This window comes from Mixophyes fleayi, chromosome 5 (assembly GCF_038048845.1).
Source record: "Mixophyes fleayi isolate aMixFle1 chromosome 5, aMixFle1.hap1, whole genome shotgun sequence".
Taxonomy (NCBI): Eukaryota; Metazoa; Chordata; class Amphibia; order Anura; family Limnodynastidae; genus Mixophyes; species Mixophyes fleayi.
The window spans coordinates 212847627-212871909 of NC_134406.1; the positions used below are offsets into that span (position 1 = coordinate 212847627).

General features: G+C 38.7%; 1 protein-coding gene across 1 annotated transcript in view; it reads left to right on the plus strand.

The window, feature by feature from the left end:
- TTC39C (tetratricopeptide repeat domain 39C) overlaps positions 1-24283 on the plus strand; it is a 70769-nt gene that overhangs the window by 13204 nt on the left and 33282 nt on the right. The window contains exons 2-4 of the mRNA XM_075213430.1: positions 12665-12713; positions 22278-22403; positions 23609-23723. Of these exons, the coding sequence (XP_075069531.1) occupies positions 12665-12713; positions 22278-22403; positions 23609-23723 (290 nt within the window). The remainder of the gene's footprint in view (positions 1-12664; positions 12714-22277; positions 22404-23608; positions 23724-24283) is intronic.

The following is a 24283-nucleotide window of genomic DNA, read 5'->3' on the forward strand; positions in this document are numbered from 1 at the left end:
TCTGCTACACAGAGAGCTATTGAAAAGGGTCTGATGCATGCACAAAATTGTATATGTGGGATTATTTCTTGCAGCTTTAAACTGAAATGAGTGTATGTGGGTATGCATATATGTATTGATTATATACTGAAATTAAGTGGAAATGTTGCAAAATATTATTTTTTTCACATAATTTTCCACAATATCCAATATGTTTCCATTTAGGGGTTTATTCACCTCCATCCCTTTAGTTACAACATTACACAGCACTTTGGATAGAGCACCCACCCAGCAAAGTGTTACATGGGGTGGTCCTAACTAAATAAGGTCCACATTAGAACCTTTTAATACTTCCCTTCTGGATGTTCACCCACTGGAAAGACTCTTGTTCTCTTGTCACCAATGAGTGCATCCCCAAACCTTTATACCTCCTGTACAGCATCTGCTACACCTCTACACCAGTCCCTGCAGAAGCTTTTTGTAGCATCTTTTCTAACCCAGTTTCCAGATACACCCCAATCACACTGATTCAACAACGGACCCCCTGCTGCCCTCCTTGTTCTTCACTTCCTCACACCTCACACCTACACCTCCAGGATTTTCCTATTCAGCCCCACATCTCTGCAATTACCCTCATCAGCTGTCCAAGTGGTGCATCAATTCTTTGTTCTGGCTAAATATTCACAACCTACCTGCTTAGCTATATATATATATATATATATATATATATATATATATATATATATATATATATATATATATATATATATATGTCTATGTCTTTTTAATCAAAAATGAAATCCCATGGTAGCAGAGCACCAAAGTGTTAATTTAATAGCACGTATGTACAGTATTAAGACCGGAACATATGGAGACGGCAGCAGGGAGCCTGGGCCCATGCTGGTACAGCCTCTGTGGAAATACTGCTCAGGAACACATAGGATAATGAATATCAATATAACAGCGTAGTTAGAGGTAGGGCAAACACAGCACGCTGCTGACAATGGGTAAATGCATGCTAAATTTCATGCAAATCGGGAGGATGGTACTGTATACTAATAAATGTTCCACACTGTACCCGTATCCTCTAGCAAGAGAAGTATACAGTAACAATGTAAGTAAGTGATGTGCATTCACTTTTAGTAAATAAAAAGCATTTTTTTTCTGCAGTTTGTGGTAAGACAGGCAGACATGTATGTGTTCAGGATTTATTCAGGGGATGAATAAAGAGAAGTATGTGTTTAACTATAAATATGCCAGTGTTACTCCTGATTGCTTACATAGCACTTCCAGTTCCCTATGGTAATTGTATAGTATTGATTGTGTTAGATCCTTGTGGCTGAGAGGATAGGGAAGTGTGCGCTCACTGAGGAATTGTTTACCAATCAAGTCAAAAATCTAAATATTTTAGCTGTGAGTCCACTATCTCCTGTTGGTTTTTGCTTTATCACATAAAGAGGTTGGTGCAATTCTCTCTTAAACTGAGAGTAGACACCGTTTTCATGTTTTTGGTTTAGTATAATAACAAATAGGCAGAGATGGCCGCAAGTACAACTCTTAAGTGCAAAAAGTGTTTTTCTGTACTGCGTGTGTATAGTAAAAGTGCGTACGTCCAAGTCTGTACCTGGGTTGAAGGGAAGGGGCAGGCTAACGGTTTACAGTAAGGGCGTCCAATGCACCTTACATTCTATGTAGGCATAGAAGCAGGCCCTGGGAAATGACACTGTGTGTGTGTGTGTGTGTGTATGTATATGTATGTGTGTGTGTGTGTATATATATATATATATTAGTATGTGTATATCTCATCATCAGCTATTTATATAGTGCCACTAATTCCGCAACGCTGTACAGAGAACAAGCTCACATCAGTCCCTGCCCCATTGGAACTTACAGTCCAAATTCCCTAACACACACACACACACACACACACACACAGAGAGACTAGGGTTAATTTAATAGCAGCCAATTAACCTATATGTGTGTATGTATGTATGTATGTATAAATAATTATTTTATTGCACTGCCTTTCTCACTGACGGGCAAGTCACTCACCATATTCAGAAATTTTTTCGTTAATTAACCTTCTGAATGTCTGACTGACCCCAAGCTTGCTACTTAAAGGTGGCCAGAGCTTGCTGGGATCTGTAGTGCACAAAGTAAAATGGCTTCATGTTGCCATTCTGCCAATTAGTCCACACTCACTGCACCAGTCCCAAGTCCCAGTGCTGTCAGCACTGTGGTGGTTATTCCTAGGGATGAGCGGGCTCGGATATCTGAAATCCGAGCCCACCCGAACCTTGCCGATCCGAGCCGGATCCGAGACAGATTCGGGTATTCCCGCCAATTGCAAAACTGAAAGCGAGGCTCCGAGTCATAATCCCGTTGTCGGATCTCGCGATACTGGGATTTTATAAATTCCCCGCTGGCCGCCGCCATCTTCACTCAGGCATTGATCAGGGTAGAGGGAGGTTGTGTTAGGTGGTCCTCTGCCCTGCTATATTCTGTGCTGTGCTTTGCTGTGCTCAGTCCAGTGGTGCTGTGTCCTGTGCTCTGTCCTTCTGAGTTCAGTGGTGCTGCTGGGTCCTGTGCTGTGTCCTGTTCAGTCCAGTGGTGCTGTGTCCTGTGCTCTGTCCTTCTAAGGGCATTGTTATTTCCTCATTATTCCCAAGTTATAAAAAATGTAAAAAAAATAAAAAAAAAATAATTATAAAAAAAAGACATTAAAAAAAAATATACAAAAACAATCCTGCAGTATAAGTCCAGTGGTACTGCAATATTACAAAGTTCACTGATTCTGCAGTATAAGTCCAGTGGTACTCTCCTGTGCCACATATAATTTTTAAAGGCTTTGCCGAGTGTGTGTGGCTAAGGGGTACGCTCTCTTGTGCTACATATAATGGAAAACAAAAATTTGGAGGATAAAGCTGCGAGGAAAAAGCTCAGTTTTCCTAAAAGACCGGCTGAAGGGGATGCTGATAACATCTGGTCCGGACTGAAGGACCTGCCAATCATTGCAGACATGTCTACTGTTGCTGCATTGGATGCTGTCACAATAGAAAAAATGGTGGAGGATTATTTTGCTGACACCATCCAAATAGACATGTCAGACAGTCCATATTGTTACTGGCAGGAAAAAAAGGCAGTTTGGAAGCCCCTGTACAAACTGGCTCTATTTTACCTGAGTTGTCCCCCCTCCAGTGTGTACTCTGAAAGAGTTTTTAGTGCAGCGGGGAACCTGGTCAGTGAGCGGCGAAGGAGGTTGCTTCCTCAGAACGTTGAAAAAAGGATGTTCATAAAAATGAATTATCAATTCCTCAATCAAGTACAGCATTGCCCTCCAGATAGTACAGAGGGACCTGTGGTTGTGGAGTCCAGCGGGGACGAATTGATAATGTGTGAGGAGGAGGAAGTACACACTGTAGGGGGAGAGGAATCAGAGGTTGAGGATGAGGACGACATCTTGCCTCAGTAGAGCCTGTTTTGGACTAAAAACAATATTGTGAGGTGTTCAGTGTTCAGAATAGACTGGGAATTAGTGGAAATGATTGTTATTGAATGTTATTAAGGTTAATAATAGCGTAGGAGTGAAAATAAACCAAAAAACTTGATTTTAACACTTTTTATGTTTTTTTCAAAATAAATCCGAATCCAAAACCTTTAAAATCTGTACCAAAACCTTTCGTCAGGTGTTTTGCGAAACAAATCCAAACCCAAAACCTCAAGGAAATCCAAATCCAAAACACAAAACACGAGACACCAAAAGTGGCCGGTGCCCATCCCTAGTTATTCCTAGGGGAGGGGAATGCAAAAAATAAAATGTGGACCGATCTCCTCTAGGGAATTCAGCTCTGTGCTGACCGGTCTAGGTCTGGTTGTCACTATTGCAGGGGAACGCATGGCTGGTATAACCTAGTGCTGGTATTGGCTTTTTCGGGGGATATCACGCGTGTTCTGTGCAAATTGCGTAATTTTCACAGACACAACTTACACCTAGGATTTAGGGTTAAATTGCATCCAACTTTACTTGAGGCTCTTGTATGAATTTCTCATATTTATACGATGATAAACCTAGGTCTCTGAGAACTTTGAGAGGTCTCTAGAGATATATCAGAAGTTTATCACCTTGAATGACCAAGTGAGGACTACAGCTGTAATACCATTTCAGATGCAGCTGCTGTTAACTTAGGGTTTGTGAAGTGCAGAAGTTGGTAGAAGCATTAGAAAACTGCTGGGACCTTGTGAATGTAGATTTTTGCTGCATGCCAGACAGTGATGTTGCAGCCAGTCAAAGCGGCACTCTGGGCCAGGGAAGAAATGAATGATATCATTCCGTTCACTGTGGTGTATGTTCTGTACACAACACACAGCGCGCTCGGTTTCACAGAAACCCGGGGGTAAATGTATCAAGCTGTGAGTTTTTCGGCGGGTTTGAAAAACCAATAAGATTTTAGGTATCATTTATTTAGTACAATACACAAAATGATAGCTAGAATTTGATTGGTTGCTATAGGCAACATCTCCACTTTTCAAACCCGCCAGAATACTCTCAGCTTGATACATTTACCCCCTGATCTGATCCAAGTTGTCCGTTATTTTTCAAATGGTTCTTTTTTGGCCATTGCTCTAATTTTACGCCAATATTAGTGCTTAACTGTAAATATTATTTCTTACATGTCCCCTATAAAAAATACTTCATGCCCCGCAAATGTCACCTGCCCCAATATTATCAAAGTAAGATAAATGTAATGGCAATAATTTAATGTGCCTTATTTAAATTTCACTGACTTGAAGTCACATTAATATACACAAGGATAGACATATCTAATATGATTTTACTGTTTTCATTGTTGGGAGGTATGAAAGCCGACCAGGGAACTATGTAATGTGAGGCAATCAAAAGACGACCAAGGCGCCTGCTTCTTCAGTGTCTTCCTGCCAGTGCTGTTGAAGAATGGCCGATGACCAGGTCCAGAATGCTGTAAACTTTACTACTAGATGATTGTTACGTATTCATTAATGATAATCACTTAATGATGAAGTAACATGTCACATTTCATTAAATATAAACCTATATTTTGTAACCTGGTAGAGGCGATCTGAATAACTACAAGAACTCGTGGTACACAACATACGAGTAGGAAATCCAATGCTAGTACATGTGTCACTAGACACTAGGGCATACTTACCAACCTTTGGTAAGTTAATTCCAGGAGATCCCAGGCAGGGGGGGGGCATGGTTGGTGGGCGGGGCGCTGCAAATCTCGTCATTTTGGCCCCGCGACAAAATGCCATTTTGTCGTGGGGGCGGGGCCAAGATTACGCAATTTGCTGCGAATCGTGTCAGTTTGCGGAGCAGATGCTATTTGTGGGATATTTGCCTGCTCTCCCAGGAGACCTACCAGAATTTTGGGAGTCTCCCGGACATTCCGGGAGAGTTGGCAAGTATGCACTAGGGAGGAAGAACCATTGGTTCAGAGGTGTTGTCCTCAGTCTTGTGATATGTGGAGCAATTGCAAGCATGCAATTGTCCCAGTTCTGCTTTGTGTGGTACCAGCTACAGCTTCCTTTAATAAGAAACCTGCAAAAGACAGACAAGACACCCATAGACTTCAAATGTTTATATCTGGTCTTTTTTATGTCCAGTTTGATGTGTGAGCACTGTGCATGCGTGAGCACATGCATGCATACATACATACATACATACATACATACATGTGCTCTGTTGTGTATACTGTTGCAATGACCTTAGTGTTTGTCTAATTCCTCTGCTTACCTGCAGTGAACTTTCCATAATGTCCAGGAAGAGGACAAGCTTTAATCGTGTGCGCGGCTTTTCTGATCTTGCACATGACTTGTAATGATATTAACATAGGTATTCATATTGATTTAGATGTATTTTAGTGCACGGCAAGGGGTTTTCACTTAGCCCCAACAATGAGAGAGAAGAGCAGTAATGGAATCTTTAATGTGCACGGAAGTGATTCAAGTACTTAATATCTTTTTCTGAATGCATGCTTGAGGTTTTTTCCCTGAACGTACCACAAAATACATTTTCTATGTTATTTCAAGAAGTAAGCAGAGGATTAGTAAATATAGATCATTCTGGGCAATTTGTGTGCTGCTGGCACACAGCCTGTGTAGTGACTCATCCATTATTTCATTGCTCCCGCAATCTATGGTTGATAATGACTTCAGAGGAGAAATCGATGTACAAGAGGTTTCTAAAGCATTTTTCAAAATGTACCAACTATTCATGTGAAGATGGCGAACAAAATGCTTATGACCTTCATTTTTTTTTATTTTAAAGACTACTACACAATTTCCAGAGGTTGGTCACAATATTGTGCTATTCAGATTAATGCATTTTTTTCTGTGTTTTCAAGGGATTACGGGATAACGGATGATCAAACATGATTTGAGGGCTGTAGTGATTTGTTTTTTATAGTGTAGCCATGGCAGCAACTGTGGTCTGTAACGTTGTCTTCTTGTACGAGACTAGGTCTCTGGCCATGATGGTTTCTGTGGCTAGATATGATCTTGCTAGGGTTGGATGCAATCTCTATTGGCAGTGTGAAGAAAATATCAATAATTGTCAATCTATTCCTAGATTGTTTTATTGTGCTTATTATACAGCTTCACAAGGGTCTATAGCTTTATTAACATTATCTTCCTCAAGGCACACAGGTAGACTACACCTTTTCCAACTTAAGATATTGGTACCATGCCCATTCGTTTAAACTTGTGAACCACGATGCTGAGATTCCAGGTTACCCATTGGCTAGTCCTTTGTGTAGAGCCTGGAAACTGGAAGACTGCCTGTTACTTCCATATTACACTTTGGCAATGGACAGGCTAGGTATTCATCACTTCCTAAAAATGCATGGACAATGCAGTTACTATTACGGATAATAAATCGTAGATAATAATTAATTCCTCCTTAATATGGAATGGGAACTGCCCCTGTCCTGCCACCATTTCTTCCTATTTTTTTGTTTACAGGATGTATAAAGAAAAAATAAAAAAAAATAATAAGTCACACAAAATAAGTCCATATACAAAGTTCCCGAGAGAAGGAGGCACATTGCCAATGCTTTCATCAAATCTGTTTAATGAAACTATGAATTTAAAGTCTTTGGTAATTGGCATGAAATTTGGTGGTGGAACTATAAGTTGACTAATCTCCATCCCTCATATGTGGTAATGTGCACATAACATACTGGTTCTGATTTACAGTTCATTGTAAAGATGCCTCTTTTATCTATGCGGGAAGATGAATCTGCACACTTGGGTATACTGAGTATCTTAAGTTGCATAGTGTACGGATTTGTCTGGAGCACAAAATTGTGACAGACATCATTATCAACTCAAAATAAGTCTCCTCTTAAAGGGGTTGTGCATGACTTGCCTCTTTATCCCCTTTTTGCATGTTATTGTGCCTGATTCAAGGGGTCGCAAGTGCAGCTGTAAATACCGATTAAGTTGTGCAGGTATCATTACTTCCAAAGTACAGTCTTTTATGGCAAATGGAAAAAGAAGTATGTCCATGATGCCTAAAAAGGAGATAATTTTTTTTCTCTAATGAAATCCCCTTTTGTGACACCGATCTCTGGAGGGGATCACATGTCCAGTATTTAGCTATGTGCGGTAACAACATTTATTAAGTGAAATATGTGCCTTGTTTTTTTTTTATAGGAAAGAAGTGAGTTAAGGGCAGCGCAGTACAGTCTGCCAAGGATCTATTGGGAACTGGGTATTTGGGTGTCTGTACACTGCACACAGGTCCTTGTCCCTATCACAGATTTACATCCACTACATATATTTTGGTCAATTCCAGGACATTTTGTTTAGAGTTGCTGTGTCTGTAAGAAGTGTAGAATTGCTCTCTTGAGTATTAATAATAACACAAAGGCAAAGTTCTTTTCAAATATCTAGAGATAATAGGGAACAGAAGGACAATGATGCCTAATAGTGTAGTATCTTAGGAATAAAATCCAGAAACGAATAGGTGATAATTATAAGCGTACCAGATGTGAATATCTTATAGGCTCATCAACACCTGAATCCTGGATATCTCAGGAAGGACCATATACATAGTCCTCAAACCTGTGTGCAGACAAAGAGCAACGATACCATATGACACTGTAGTATTTTCAAATCAATAAGTGAAACTTATCACACCAAACTATAGGTATATGTGCGTACCAGATACAGTAACGATTGCTTATCTGTATTTGGTTCTTGAGACCACAGTGAGAGGTCCAGTGTACTCCATGGCCATATAACCAGTTCTCTCCATTACCAAACAAGAAGAAAAAAATTGAGATACCATAAAGTGTAGTTTATTTAAAAAAAAAAAAAAAAGCAAGTTTCACTTAGAGTAGTATTTGCAAACCAATGTCTTTTGGTATCCTTGTACTTTGTCTGCACACATGTTTGAAGACTACGTATATGTCCTCCTGTTCCCTATTTTCTCCAAATCCTCGTTTGCTTGGATTTATCACCCAGCACATTGAAGGATGGCAGCCGCTTTCAAGAAAATAGTGTTTTGTTGGTGTGAATATATATATATATATATATATATATATATATATATATATATATATATATATATATATATATATATATATATATATATAAAATCTCACACACACTATCTTCAAGATTGTATTGAGCGGCAGTATTGTGCACTTTTGAGTTGTGTTTTCAAATGTGTTTGCCATTTTTCTGTTATGCAAGTTGACCTCTGTTCTGACTCCCAATCTGTAGTGAAGGTGAAATCCTCTGTCTCCTGTAACTGCTATTTCCTGAGCTGCATAGGTTCTTAATTGTGGTAAAGCTGGGTCCACACTACATGTTTTTCACCCAGTCATAGGTCCGATCACACAATAAACAACCGTTTGGTAAGATATAACGCTATTGTTTAAACTCCCACGGTCATGTTTTATTGTATAGTTTGACTTTATAAGCTTCTTAAAAATCATGATGTTGGAACGTTGTGGAAGTGTCTGCACTTACAACCAGCAGTGTAGGCAGATCTCTATAGAGTTTCCAGAGTCAGCATCTTTCCAGCAGATGGTGTACACGTGAATCTGCATGCTCGTCGGGACTTTCAGTTGTTGGTAACATCATCACATCTGCAGTCATTTTCTGTAGTGAATACCCAGCTCTAAATCAGTCTGACATTCTATCTAATATGGAAATGAAATGCCTATGTTTCTACCACCACATATGACCAGTGCATACTTGCCAACTTTTTGTAGTGTTCCACCGAGAGTTCCCGGAGGGGTTATGGGCGGAGGGGCAGTGGCTTGACGAATAGCATCACTTTAAACTAGGGTCAGAGCCAAAATAATGTGATTCCCTGAGAATCGCATCAGTGTGGACCTAATTTTGCGCACTTCACTAGGAAGTGGGCAGATGCGGGAGGGTGCCCTAATCTACTGGAGAGTCCAGGAGACCTACCCGGAATTTGGGAATCTCCCGGACATTCCAAGTATGGACCATTGTATGGCAGGGATTGAGACTATTGCATGGAAAGCACAACTGCAACTGTTAGGATCATCCTTGGAATAATCTCTCTTCTGTAAAAAAAAAAAAAAATCTAAATAAATATTTCACTCTATTTCAAAGTATGTCCTCTGTTCACAAAATCCCTTTTAATTTTTTTAAAAAAATAATGCATTTCTGAACTATATATTAATGCTTTTGATATATTTAAATATTTATATCAGATCACCTCTCTCCCTTCTGTTCTCTAAGCTGTACATGTTCAGCTCTTGAAGTCTTTCCTAATATTTAATGTCTTTTTGAAAATGGGGCCTCCAGAACTGAAGTCTATACTCTGACATATCAGTGCCTCTATATTAGCAGTATAACCTCCTTAACCCAGCTACTGATATCTCTTGCTATGCAACAAAGTATTCTACTGGCTTTCCCCACTACGTGACTACAGCGCCTGTTGTCCTTCATATGACCTGAAAGTATAACTCCAAGGTCTCTGTTTGCTGCTGCTGTTGACGTTATGCAACCATGAATTCTGTATTCTGCTTTCGCATGCATTTAAAGTCCACACTTTAGTAAATTCCTCAGCTTTTTTAATTTTTTTTTTATTATGCATTTTTTATCCTTCTGTGGTATCAACCCTCTAAAAGCCCTCTAGCCAAACTTTTCACCAAGGGCAGAACTATAGGGGGTGCAGTGGCTATACAGCCTGGAGGTATGGAGGGCCCAGAATTGCTGTGCCTCCCATCTCCAGGGCCCGCACTCCCCCCTGCAGGCCTCTGTTCTGCTCTCAAAAGAGCGGCGCATGCTCAGAAGAGCCCATCTCTCTGCTGTATTGAGATATATAGTTTTTATTTTCTTCCCTAATGCCTTTTTTGTGTAGTTTTGTTTGTCATTTCCCAATCACCTGAAAATATACCTTTCGGTAGTGATAAAAAAATAAATATGTTAATGCTGCATTTCACCGTCTGCGATGAAAGTCGTCGGCTGTAACTAGTGGTGTGTAATTGGGACATCAGTGCGAGAGCCATATATTGAGACGGTGTCTGGACACTGGCAGCAAGTGTGATTATACCCAGTGACAGTCAAGTTTGATGTCACAAACAATCCGCCGCTTTGTGACTTAGCTGAGTATATCAATCTTTTCTTTGCTGTATTACCTGGAAGTGTGCACAGATGCACATCAAGCGACACTCCGACTGGTCTTTGTACACAACTGAATTCACTCCCCCAAAGAGTGGTGTGAAGGAGACTAACGAAAACTCCATTTCCACCGGCTGGTGAGGTCTGTGACAACACACACAAACTTGGGACAGTTATGTTCCTAATGGAGTGAACTATTGATTTACTATGTTCTTCTTGCCAAATAGATGTACCAAGTAGTTATATGGATGTTTTATCCTGTGGAACTCTCTGCATTTAATGCGCTATCAACTGATATTTAATTAGATCACTGTGTGCTGAATCTTTAGCAGTCCTGCATTTTGTGGTCTTTTAATTTGTGTTCTACTGTATATAAAATTAAAGTTTAGCTATTTTTGTGTATATAAAATATATTTATTTAATATATTTTAATGAGTATTATTTGTCCAGCACGGACAAACTTTTTTTTGAGGGGTTGTTGTGGTTTTTTTGCACTTGTGGATACAAGTCCAGAGATAAGCTATGAAGATTGTTTTCAACAAGATATAATGTTGTAAAATCCAAACATTTTTTACGCAGCACCAGATATTTCCCCGACTTCCCTTTCTCCCTAATTTCCAGATCTTAGTCTAACAATTTATTTGGGTATACTGTATAAAATACTTTACTAAATTCTGGCTTTATCCACTTATCCACCTTCCACTATCCTATTAGAGTGTAAAAAAAAAAAAAAAAAAAAGATGTCCACTACATTTGTTTGTTTAACATCTCTCAGCAAAAAAAAAAAAATGTTGTCTTGGATCTTTTAATTTGTTTATCTTTAAATTGTCAACAATTATTATTTTTATATAAAGGGATACGATTAATTTCCCTACTGCCTATGTGAGACTAACCGGTCTATAGTCATATTCCTCCCTAATGCCTTTTTTGTGTATTTTTTTTTTTTTTCCATCATCCATTCTCCTGAAAATATACTTATCAGTGATTGATTAAATAAAAGAGAAAGGAAAAAAAAAAAAAAAAGTTTGTATAATGGTACTCCATCTAAACCAGTGAGGGGCCACATGAGAGGTGACGGGCCCCAGGTGCAGCCTTCACAGGGACAGGGAACAGCAGAGGTAAGCCACATGGAGAGGAGCTCATGTGACGTGGGAGTGGGCTTCTACTCCACATGGAGAGGAGCTCATGTGACGTGGGAGTGGGCTTCTACTCCACATGGAGAGGAGCTCATGTGACGTGGGAGTGGGCTTCTACTCCACATGGAGAGGAGCTCATGTGACGTGGGAGTGGGCTTCTACTCCACATGGAGAGGAGCTCATGTGACGTGGGAGTGGGCTTCTACTCCACTTGGAGAGCAGCTCATGTGACGTAGAAGTGGGCTTCTACTCCACTTGGAGAGCAGCTCATGTGACGTGGGAGTGGGCTTCTACTCCACTTGGAGAGCAGCTCATGTGACGTAGAAGTGGGCTTCTACTCCACTTGGAGAGGAGCTCATGTGACGTGGGAGTGGGCTTCCACTGGCATGTGTCTTGGAAGAGGTTTTTTCTCTTCCATTAATTACCTGTTGCTTGTGGTAGTATACATGTACACCGAAATGGTGGGATGGTGAGCCAGGAACTCGGCAGTACAAGCAAGGGAGGGGGTGTTGTTGAGTAGAGGCTTTTTTTTTTTTTTTGCTTGTTGCATGCTTTAGCGTTTCTAAGAATCCACCTGCCGTCCTGACAAACATATTTTAACAATGTTACCTCTGAGGTATTTTGTAGCGGCATTTAATAATCTGACATTTGCATGAATAGATTGTGAAACTGTAGCTCAGCGTTGAGTCTTGATATACCACAAATATGTTTGTACTCTTTATTCTGGTATTATGTATCCTGTATGCCCTTGTCACAGAATGTAGAAAAATATTTACATAAAAGTAACAATTTTTGTATTTTTTCCCATAGTACTTGTTTTAAGATAACCGTAAATTTTGTAATGTTTTCATCATTGTCTATTTTTGTACAAATCTAATAATCCCACCACTGTTTGTGTTTTGTAGGAATCACAGTCCTTTGATGAGTTTTGGAGCTAGTTTTGTCAGCTTTTTGGTAAGTGGTGAGATGTCTTTAGTTGGTCATTACAGCGTTAAACCTACATCTTTGTGGTTGTTTCACATACGTGTTTGAATTATTTTCTTCTCTATAAATAATCAATCATTTGTGCCATATCATTTCTAGGACCTCTTCTGTTTCATGTTAATGTACACTCTAGTTCGTATATATGTGTTTTTTTTTATTTAAATTGTCTGTATTTGAAATTCTGTGGGTACTTTTACTTGCAGTATGAAACTACCAAAAGAGAATTCTGTGAAACCCTGAAGGTGAACTGGTTTTTGTTCATCTATAGCACAGAATCTAGTGCACAATACCCACAGTAGACAGACGTGGACACATTAGTTGGTACCCTTCCACGAAAAATAAGAACCCATATGTTTCTGTGAAATAACTCGAAACTGACAAAAGTAATTGCCATCCATCAGTGTTTGTTCCATATTTAATAGAAATCAGACTTTGCATTTATATTTTGATTCTACAAAATATTTTAAAGAAGACAAATGTAAATGATGGGACTCTATGGAATTCTCTCACTCGCACAATAAGACTCTCCTCTGGCCTACAAACTTTCTGAAAACCCACCTCTTCAGACAAGCTTATAATATTCCTCACCTACCTTCTTAACCTCACTACATTACCCTATTACCATCCGTTACACAATTTCACACAAGACAACTACCCCCTGACCAACATTGTTGTGTGACAGGATCATTTAGCTTATGAGTCACTTTTACCTTTGCAGTCTGGCTGGGCTGAAATGCAAAATATAGACTTAACCTCATGTGTCAAACTCCCATTGTCCCATAGATTGTAAGCTTGCGAGCAGGGCCTTCTCACCTCTTTGTCTGTTTTACCCAGTTTGTTTATTAGTTTACTATGTTTGTCCCCAATTGTAAAGCGCTACGGAATATGTTGGCGCTATATAAATAAATGATGATGATGTTGCCCGAGCTTTAGCGTCAATTGCTGCAATCAAACAACTTCTGTAGCTCTCCGTGACACTTCTGTTTGGCCCACTCTTCCTGAGCAAACTGCTTTGGCTGTCTCAGGTTTGATGGGTGTCTTCTCTAGACTGCGTGTTTCTGCTCTTTCCATAGATGTGCCATAGGATTCAGATGAGAGCTTATAGAGCTTATATATACTTCAGAATAGTACAGTGTTTTGTTCTTATCCATTTTTGGGGGCTTTAGCTGTGTGTTTTGGGCCATTATCCTGATGGAGGACCCATGACCTGTGACTGAGACACAGCTTTCTGACACTTTCACTACAGAATGCCTTGATAGTCTTGAGATTTCATTGTGTCCTGCACAGATTCAGGGCACCCTGTGCCAGATGCATCAATACCTAGCTGAGCCTCCTCCATGTCTCACAGAAGGCATGCTAATCTTTTCTTTGAAAGCTTAATTTTTTCATCTGGTGACATACAGCTGATGTGACTTGCCAGAAAGCTCCAGTTTTGACTCCTCTGTCCTGAGGACATTCTCTCAGGAGCATTGTGACTGGTCAATATGCATTTTAGCAAATTCCAGTCTGGCATTGTTTATGTTCTTTCAAAGTGGAATCCTCTTGGGTCATCTTCCATGGAGCCCACTGTCACTCAAAAAGTGTCGGATGGTGCGATCAGAAACTGATGTACCTTCAGCTCGGAGTTCAGCTTGTATCTCTTTGGATGTTTCCCTTGGCTCTCTTTCTACCATTCTCACTATCCTTCAGTTTAATCTGGGGTCGTTTTCTTTTTTTTTTAATCTCTCTCATGTGGCCATGTCCAGGGAGGTTGGCTACAGTCCAGTGGACTATAAACGTCTTAATATTTGCAACTCTAGTCACAGGACCATCAAGCTGCACAGAGATGGTCTTACAGCCTTTACCTTTATCATGCTTGTCTAGAATTGTCTTCCTGATCTCCTCAGACAACTCTCTCCTTTGGTTTCTCTGGTCCATGTTCAGTGTGGTGCACACGATGATAGCAATCATCAGAGAGACTTTTATCTATTTAAATGGACTGAATGACTGATTAGATGATTGAAGACGTGTGATGCTAATTCAAGAAATCAATTCGTTTTAAAATCTAACTATAATCCCATTATTTATAATATTTTCTAAGTGGTACCCACATATCCGTAAAGCCCATTTAATAATATGAGAATAATTGAGAATAAGCAGCAATTTGTCTATTTTCACTGTTTCTTTGGTCTACTCTATGGCATACCAAAGGCATGCAGGTATACATGAGACAATAGTTTTTATTTCATCACTTTTGAGGATGAAGCATTGTTTAATTAAGCTTTAACGGTACCAACAATGTCCATGTCTCTATCTCTGTTGTGACTGAAAGACGCTAAAAAAGTTACTGAAGACTGGTGCAGATAGTATTATATATTTTATGAGGAGAACACATCCTAAAACACAGTAACTGAATTTTATTTGTATAATAAAATAGAGATGCATACAGAATATTTTTGTTGCACCACTTTATCTAGCTTCTATAAAGGTTTCAGTAACTCTAGGTAGGCTAATCTTTGCAGGTACAGAAAATTATATTATTATTATTATTATTATTAAATTATATTATCTTATATTGTGAGAAAATTATCATACATGTAGAACATGTTGGAGGCGAGGTGTGACTGATAAATTGGGGCTGCGTGTGATGGCAACGGTAGATAGGTGTGGCCAGGCCTGAAGATCCACATCTTTAGGAGAGTAGGCAAGGGCGAGACAAATAGAATCCCCACGTTTGTTATAGTGCAGTCATGGCCAAAAGTTTTGACACAAATATATTGGTTTTCACAAAGTTTACTGCTTCAGTGATTTTAGTCCCTTTTGTCCGATATTGCTATGGTATACTGAAGTAGAATTAAAAGCATTTCATAAGTGTCAAAGGCTTTTATAGACAATTACATTAAGTTTATGCAGAGAGTCAATATTTGCAGTGTTGAGCCTTCTTTTTGAAGACCTCTGCAATTCGCCCTGGCATGCTGTCAATCAACTGCTGGGCCACATACTGACTGATACTTGTCATTCTCAAAACGTTTGGCCATGACTGTGTACACACTATTCTCTGTACAGGGGAAATAGGCTCAGGAGCAATATGAAATCGGGGATGACAATGTGTGCATATAGTAGGTAAGACGGAGAATGGGCAGTATCTTGTCTTATTGATTGGCTGTAGATAGGCAACTCAAGGTTCTCCAATATCCAACTGCTATGAAACTGCTCTTTAAAAAGTCCTGTGTTTTTATACCTATTCTCAAGTGTCCATCTTCTTATTCAGTGAGTTATGGAGCAGTTATATATTGATACATGCCCCTACACTTTTATTGTAGTTGATTAGTTTAGTAGAATATATTACGTGGATAGATGCGATGGACAGATGACAGTCCTCTATATCCCTGCTATTTGTCATGTTTTTGCACGTTCCTTTTCCCATACATTATGGCACTGATGTGCTTATATCTTAATCAGAAAGAGAATAGAGAAATAGCCATTGTAAAATAAATATTTCTAGCATTCCAAAAATAAAAAAAAGTTCAGCTTTGTCAACCAAACCCTGATAACCTGAAGTAATAAGCTAATGACTCATATGGAGTAATTAACTGGTAATTTACAATACAAAGTATTTTATAATATAATATTCCATTATATAATTTCCAATCTTGGCGGCTGCTATATCATTTGTTTAATTTTGTGTTTCTAATTTTCTTATTTGTGCTATGTTGTAAATGAATAAATTTATTCTGAGCGGCTTATAATTGTATATGAATAGATTATATTCATAAGTGTTAGGCTTTCAATGATTTAATTTTAATGATTTAACTTCCCTCAGTCCATTGACTGCTGCTGTGTCGTACATATTCATAACTAGACATATGGAAATGTGCACTCTGGGTAACCTAGTAGAATTATGCAAATCAGCAGTTTGTTTAAAGACAAACATTTGGGGATTTACATTAGCAGTGATGATATTTAAATTACAGCTTATTTGCCTGATGGTAATATGCTTTTAAAATAGAACCTAATATATTTAATGGACATGAGACTGTCTAATTTTTCGCACCAGACAACTTGTCTATTTTAACTCCATTTAATGTTCTATCCAATGGTTTGGTTTTTTTTTTTTTTTTTTCTTTTTGCTGTCTGCCTCCCATTCTCATTAAGCACCAGAATATGTCCATTCAAAGCACTGTTTCCACCAGCAGTGGATGATGTTATAGCTTTGTCAGTGACTTGGTGAAAGGTGTTTAATGTAGAGCTGCTCTATATTTTAGTTCAGTTCTGTTTGACATACTGATCGCTGGATAGTGTATTCAAGTGTACTTTGCACAATGCAAGCCAACTGGAAATCTATACATATAAATACATTAATGTATTGCCTTTAATCTCCTTCCATGTTTGACTCCACAAACCAGTTCCCAATCCCACTCACTGCATCTTGTTTGAGCCAGTTCCTCTTTGGTGTTCCTAGCCGCAGACTTCCCACATTGGTAAGGCGTACAAGCAAGAGTCATTTGAAGTGGTAGCACTCATTTCATAATTGTAAGTTTTATATTAGGGTTAAGGTCTTGTCTGTGAGTTATCTAGTTATTGGCTGCTTAGAGTAGCCCATGGTTGTTGACATTAGGCATAGATTGTAAGCTTGCAAGCAGGGCCCTCTTACCTCTGTCTGTATTACCCAGTATTGTCTATTACTATGTTTGTTCCCAATTGTAAAGCGCTAAGGAATTTGCTGGCGCTATATAAATAAATGATGATGGTTAGACACAATATACTGACAGGTTAGAAAGGTCAGCATATTAATTAAACTCTGGAAGTGTCTTCAACTGACTTAATTTAGGGTATAATGAGTCAATCAGCTTTGAGTTCAAAATTTCCTTGAAAAGGGAAACACTTCAGGTCCAGAATGGAATAGAAATTATACAAAAAGAACAGAAAAAAATATAAAATACAAAAATATAATAAAAAATATATATAACTAACTAATAACCAAATGGCTCGAGTTGCCTGAATATATATAATATAATATATATATATATATATATATATATATATATATATATATATATATATATATATATATATATATATATATATATATATATATTTACACCTCACAGGTCAGGTGATCTGTTACATTTATATTGCAGTTCCCAGATAGTGGGTAAGAACGTTCAGACATATTTATTGAAGTAAGAGATTTATACACGTAGATATTGCTTGTTTACAGCTATTATCAATAATCTCTGATCAGAGACTTATGCTTATGCGTGCCTGGTACAGGCTATATGAATTGATAGATGTGGATTTCTGAACACAAGTAATGCTCCGTTTCTAGAGGTGCCCTTTTACACATATTTTAGGCCGATTGAACATGTAGTGATTTTATATATTCATCTATTATATAAAATTTGTGTGTGTGTTTTTATGTTGAGTTTATTGAGATTAAACTATCATTTTTTAGGTACTATATGTATGCTTGCAGTTCATTATTCTGCCATTTGTGACTCGTTATTTTGTATTTTTTTTACTATATAAAGAGCTTGCAGAGCGCTGTATTTCTTTTCGGTGAATCAAGCTTTGAGGCCTTAAAAAAAGAAAAGTTATTTTATAACAAACATTTAGCACAAATATGTCATGTTTATGTCTGTACCCCACAGAGGTTGTTCTTCTTGTCTCTTAGAGAGTGACACATGACATTTGACTAGGGGCGCGCAAACCTTTTAGATCCGGGAATGTTGACGCTAATACTAAGCAGTGCACCTTTAACTTATGTCTAATAATGCTGAATAGACCTGTCTTATAATGCTGAATCAGGGGCGGATCCAGAACTTAATTGTACCGGGGGCGATTTAGGGGGGGGGGGGGCATTTTAGCTCCGCCCCCTTTTTGCCACCTAAGGCTGCTGACGGCTGCACACTATGTTTAGGTCTGTTCAGCAGAGAGAGTTAGGGAGAGAGTCCTGCCCGGCTGCTCTGATTGTGTCAATCAGAGCAGTTGGGCAGGACTCTCTCCCTAACTCTCTCTGCCGAACGGACCTGCACATAGTGTGCAGCCGCCGGCAGCAAGCCCCTGCTAGGGGGGGCGATCCGCCACTGTGCTGAATAGACTTGTCTTCTACGATTAAAACTGTATCTGAATGCAGTGATTAGTGAACATCTGTTTACTGATGGAGATAATTTTTTAAAGAGAGGACCACAATGTAATCTGATCCAAAGGTATTAATTGCCTCCTGCTGCGACTGACATCAGAATTGTGAATGTCCATGCTTCTAATACTGGTGTCCATGGCTGGCACCATCTTTACTCATGAAAATTCACATGTGGTAAACACCTTTTGGATTTCTGTAACATTATTGGTGTTATTGCTGTCTTGCTGCTTTCATATTGGAACTGTAGTAGTTAGATCAGCTTCAGATATTACCAAGCGTCAGAGATAGCTGCCTCTGCCAACTCCTTGATCTAATCCCTTATCAAATAGTCAAACGATAGATCACTTCTATTTTGCCAGTAAACTGCTCCTGATTACCTCTACCTGTCACAAACTGCACTCGTGGCTTGGAAGCTTACTGTAAAGGACTCGCAGGATTCTAGCAATTCAATCTTGCACTTGCCTCTCTCTAAGGTTACAGATCTAACTGGTCCCTTCCCCTACACAGGCCCCTGTTTCCACAATTCTCACACTCTTAGGTTCTGCCACCATCTACGTATAAGACCCATAGAATCCCTGATTTATTAACCAATTGCGCACATTCTGTGCTCTGATAGCGAACATATTTAACACTTCCCATATTGGTATTTAAAGGGTTAACACAGCCAAGCAATCATCCTCTTCTAAACAGGCAGTTAATTCATTGACACATTTTACAACCACAATTTATGTCTTCCCTGTTTAATCCCCAGTGTTAAAATGTAAAATATCTTTCCTGGGGTTTGTCGCACAGACCCAATTTTATTATTAATAAATCCAATACAAATTTACCAATTTATAGATACCAACATGCATAGGTCCAGTAGATTAGTTGAGCTGATATTGATTTCCTCTCATTCCCTGCGTGACAGACAGCTTTATTCAATGTATGGATCCGCCCTTCATCATGCTATTTATGAATATGTTGTTGATCACTAATGATATTGATGTAAGTGGTATTTTGGAAATGGAATTATATTTGGCTATTTAAAATGTAGCGAGCTATCATGTGATCTCCCCGTGTAAGACCACATGCTGAGTGGTTCCTAAAAGTCTCTTCAGGTGCCAAAAAAACACTCTTGTCAGGATATAGCTCACCCCATGAGGTCTTCGAAGCTGTTCAGTTCCCCGAAGGTGACTATTTTACCTAGTAACTCTGTGGTCTGCAGAGCCACCTTGAGTCAGGTCATTAACCCTTTGAGAACAGAGCTTTCCATTGCACTACCCCCTAGCTTACACAGAAAAGCATATTATAAATGGATTCATTTGATATACAGTACTTATAATGCAGTCTCTTATGATTATGCTTTATTCACCACAGTTAGTTATATTGTTTGTTGAACTGTAATTCTTCCCTGTTCACTACACTAAGACAAGAACTGACTGAACTTGGACACACCAACATTAATTTTATGTGTTCAGCACTTCTTGAAACTGGCAAATACTCTTTAGTTCTGACAGTCCAAAAAATGATCGAATGGACTTGTATACACACTTTCTGGAAGACATTTGCTCTGCTTGCCTCCGTTTAAATGATGCTTGTAGTGTTCATAAGCTTCAGTATTCAGTTCAGTCTTATGAAGTTCTCTGGGAGCACTCGTTAAATACTGTACATAGTACCCTATGCTGCAGGGGGGTTTTGATAACACTTGAAGGCTCTGTAAAATGTAAGGACAAAGCACAACGTCTTGTCTACACGTTTAACAAGTGGTTTGGAGTTTTTATTTATCTCCGTATACAAGCCGAAACAAATTTAGCCTGTGGGCTATGGGTTTTGGGTTATTTTTTTTATTATTTTTTTTGCGTCAATACTTTTATTATGTGTTTGCTTACTAGGTCACGAAATCTGAAATCCTTGTGTATTCTGTAATGCGGTGGTGTTGTGGAAGGAATGACTAATTTGAATGTGACACTCCAGGGTGAGCAGCATGTAGAAATGCTGTGACTGCACAGCTCAGCTCTGACCTTGCTTAGTATCCTTTCTAAAGATAGGTGTAGGACTTTGCATCTTATTAAAGGGCCACATAGAGTAGCCACAGCGCTTGTGTGTTTGTGGGTGTAAAGGGTTCAGCTGCAAAGGACTTTATGCAATAATTTACTTGCAGGAGTCTAACATACGCTTTACATTTATACATATATTTATGTGGGTGGGGAACCATTTATAGTGGGTGTAAAAAGATGCAATACTTTGTGACAGTGTGACATACACATTGTAAATTAATCATAGCCTGTTATAGTCAATTGTGCTGAAAAGACCCCCTGCCGTCTTGTAAACAAGCTTTTGTAGAAGCCCTATAATATTGCCATGGGGACCAGAATTCATACGCACTTGTCTTGTGCCAGCCTAGCTCCTTGTTTGTATGAGCGCTTCCTTTGTCTTTTTCCTACAACTCTTCTGTGTTTTTAAGCATTTTGCACCTGTTGAAAATGTGCTTTGAAATATGTTTAACATTTGTTATGGTTTTCTAAAATTTAGATCCAAATTGACTTTTTAAATTATTTTATAGGTCGTATTTTCTCCTTTTTTTTTTTTTTTTTCCCCCTTCCTTTTAAAGTTTTGACAGCATACGTACATAAAACAGGCTGAGGAGGCAGTATTTACAAAACATACTGAAAATGAAAGCAACTGCACTTTGCATAGGCGCATGAGTCTGTTACAAAGGAACCAGCAGTGTTCCATAAATCTCTAGTGGATCTTGTATCTTGATGACCGGAGCACAAAGCTATTCAGTGTTTTACAGTGTCTTCACTTTTAAATCTTACAAGGCACCAAGCATTCCTTTACATTATATTGTCTAATATTGATACCAGAAAGTGTTATTATCGGGATCTTTCAATTCCTGAAACAATTTAGATTTGAAGGGGGTAAAATCGAGATGTTCTGAAGAGTCCCATGGTGTTTACCAGATTCACGCAGCAAGTAACGAGTCCACAGCAGGCAATTCTCCAAATTATCTTACACAGTCCATTTGTAGTAACCTAAAAGTCTAAGCTCTCATTCAAAGTATTGTAAAACATAAGCATCCGTGAGTTTGATGTCTTGGTCAGTGTCAGGTATATTGTATAGCGCCCTCTGTTTATAGCGCCATCCTCTTTTACCAGCCAGAAATGTACTTTAGAATGTATTCCATTATTACCCTCTTTATAACTCCAACCCCACTATCATAACCATTGTGGCCCATCTCACAAGCTGAGGATATAAAGGGAGCTCTGAAACAGTCATTTATATATGTATAATGCAGCAGCCGCATAGTCCTGTACATGTCTCATTGATATAACTATTGTAATTGATATATAGTGCCGCCATCCCTCCAGTTTTCATTCAGAACATACTAATGTAGATATATAGAGTACAAATATTCTGTTTTTCTGCAGAACGCCATGATGACTTTTGAAGAGGAAAAAATGCAACTTGCATGCGATGACTTGAAAATGACCGAAAAGTTGTGTGAGAGCGATGAAGGGGTTATAGAAACGATCAAAAATAAGATGAAGAAAAATGTAAGTATTTATGGCAGTAACTATCCCAAACTGAGATCCTGCACATCTCCCTCAACTCCAGCAACGTACATTAAACTGAAGTGGGGTGTCTGACGCAAGGTTGTGAATGGGAGGGCTCCTAGGAACATACACTAAAACCCTAAATACGACTTTAATAATATAACCTGACACCCTACACTGCACACACCACTGTACAGTTTGAAATACTGACTCCAAAAGTAAAGACATTTTTTGTTGCTCTACTCAAATATTCTACAGTAAAATAATCTACTATACACACCACTCCAAGGACATAGACTGAAACCCTGCACATCACTTGTTTATTGAGGTTTTCAAAAGGTATCCAAATTACTTTCTATAAAGCATGTAGGCCAGTTATGCCATGTAGAGTAGTCCCAAGGAAACAAGCAATATTTCCCCAATCATACATCTATGTGCATTATAGTTCTGTTTATTAATGATGGTAGAGGTTTCATACCAGTCATTGTAAGTATCAACTATAGTCCACTTCCAAAGCACTTCTTGAATCACCATTTTGCTGGAGTTTTATGGAATTTGATGCAGTTAAAATTGATTTAATTTTTCTTTTTTCCGTAATTCGAATTTAATTTTTGATAACATTTTGTTTATTTATCAAAATAGGTTTATTAGCCTAATTGTAGAGTTGAGGGAAATTGCCTAAATCATTCAGCCGAATATTCTCCTCCATTCCGCTCTTGGCTGTGAAATTTTCCACGTTTCTCTTTAGAAAAAAATTAAATAAATCTGCAAATGAGTCCTCCCTTCTACTAATGCCAGTTTGCTAATGGGTTCTCTTTCTTTTTTCGCCTTCCTCTGCTTTTTCCAGCTCCATAATATTTTAGTTTCAGTAAATCGGTGCCCCATAGTGTACTGTGTAGTCATCGTATGGTGGCCTGATTGGTCCAATCTTTTGTTTTTATCTTGCATATATAAATCACCAGTTAATGTTCTAGAATTTGGCTTAAATAAAACCACATCAATGACCCATGATTTGTTCCTTCTGTGTATTTGTTTGAACTGTTCGTTTGTGTGTATTAAATGTTACTGCATTTCCAGGGCATGGTGACCTTTTATAGGATGCATCTACCCAATTATGCTTTTTTTTTTTGTTTGTTTTTAACGAGCCTCATTCTGAATACCACACAGACTCTGTTTTAATTAGTAAATGTTTTTCTCCTTAACAGGTTGACATACGGAAGTCTGCCCAGTCTATGGTTGACCGCCTGCAGAGACAGATAATCGTTGCAGACTGCCAAGTTTATTTAGCAGTCCTAGCTTTTGTTAAGCAGGAGCTGTCAGGTGAGTGTCCTGATTAACGGAGATGTATTCTGAGCATTGGCAGAGGTATTAACTGGAGTCTGGATGTCCTGAATTCTGCAGCTAAGGGTGTATGAAAGTCGAGGGATCCAAATTTCACACACAAAGTATAAACATGCATCACCTGGTGTTAAAGGAAACCTATACATTATTTATTAAGGACATTTCTATTATACGTTATTTATATAGCGCCTACATATTACAAAGCACTTTTCCAGAGAATATTTTATCATTCACATCAGTCCCTGCGCCAGTGGAGCTTACAATCTATGTTCCCTAAAATACACTCTGACACACTTAGAATCTAATTACCTGCTCGGTATGTCTCTGGACTATGGTAGGAAATCAAAGCATCTAAAGCAAATTCGCGCAAACATGAGGGGAACATAGAAATGCCACACAGAGCCCTGTTTGGGATCAAACCCGTGACCCCAGCCGGGTGAGGCAGCAATGCTCACCACTGTGCTTCACCATTTGCATCCATTCAATTTTTGAGTTCAACTAGTTTTACCTTAAAGAAATATCTACAAGATGAGGTGTAA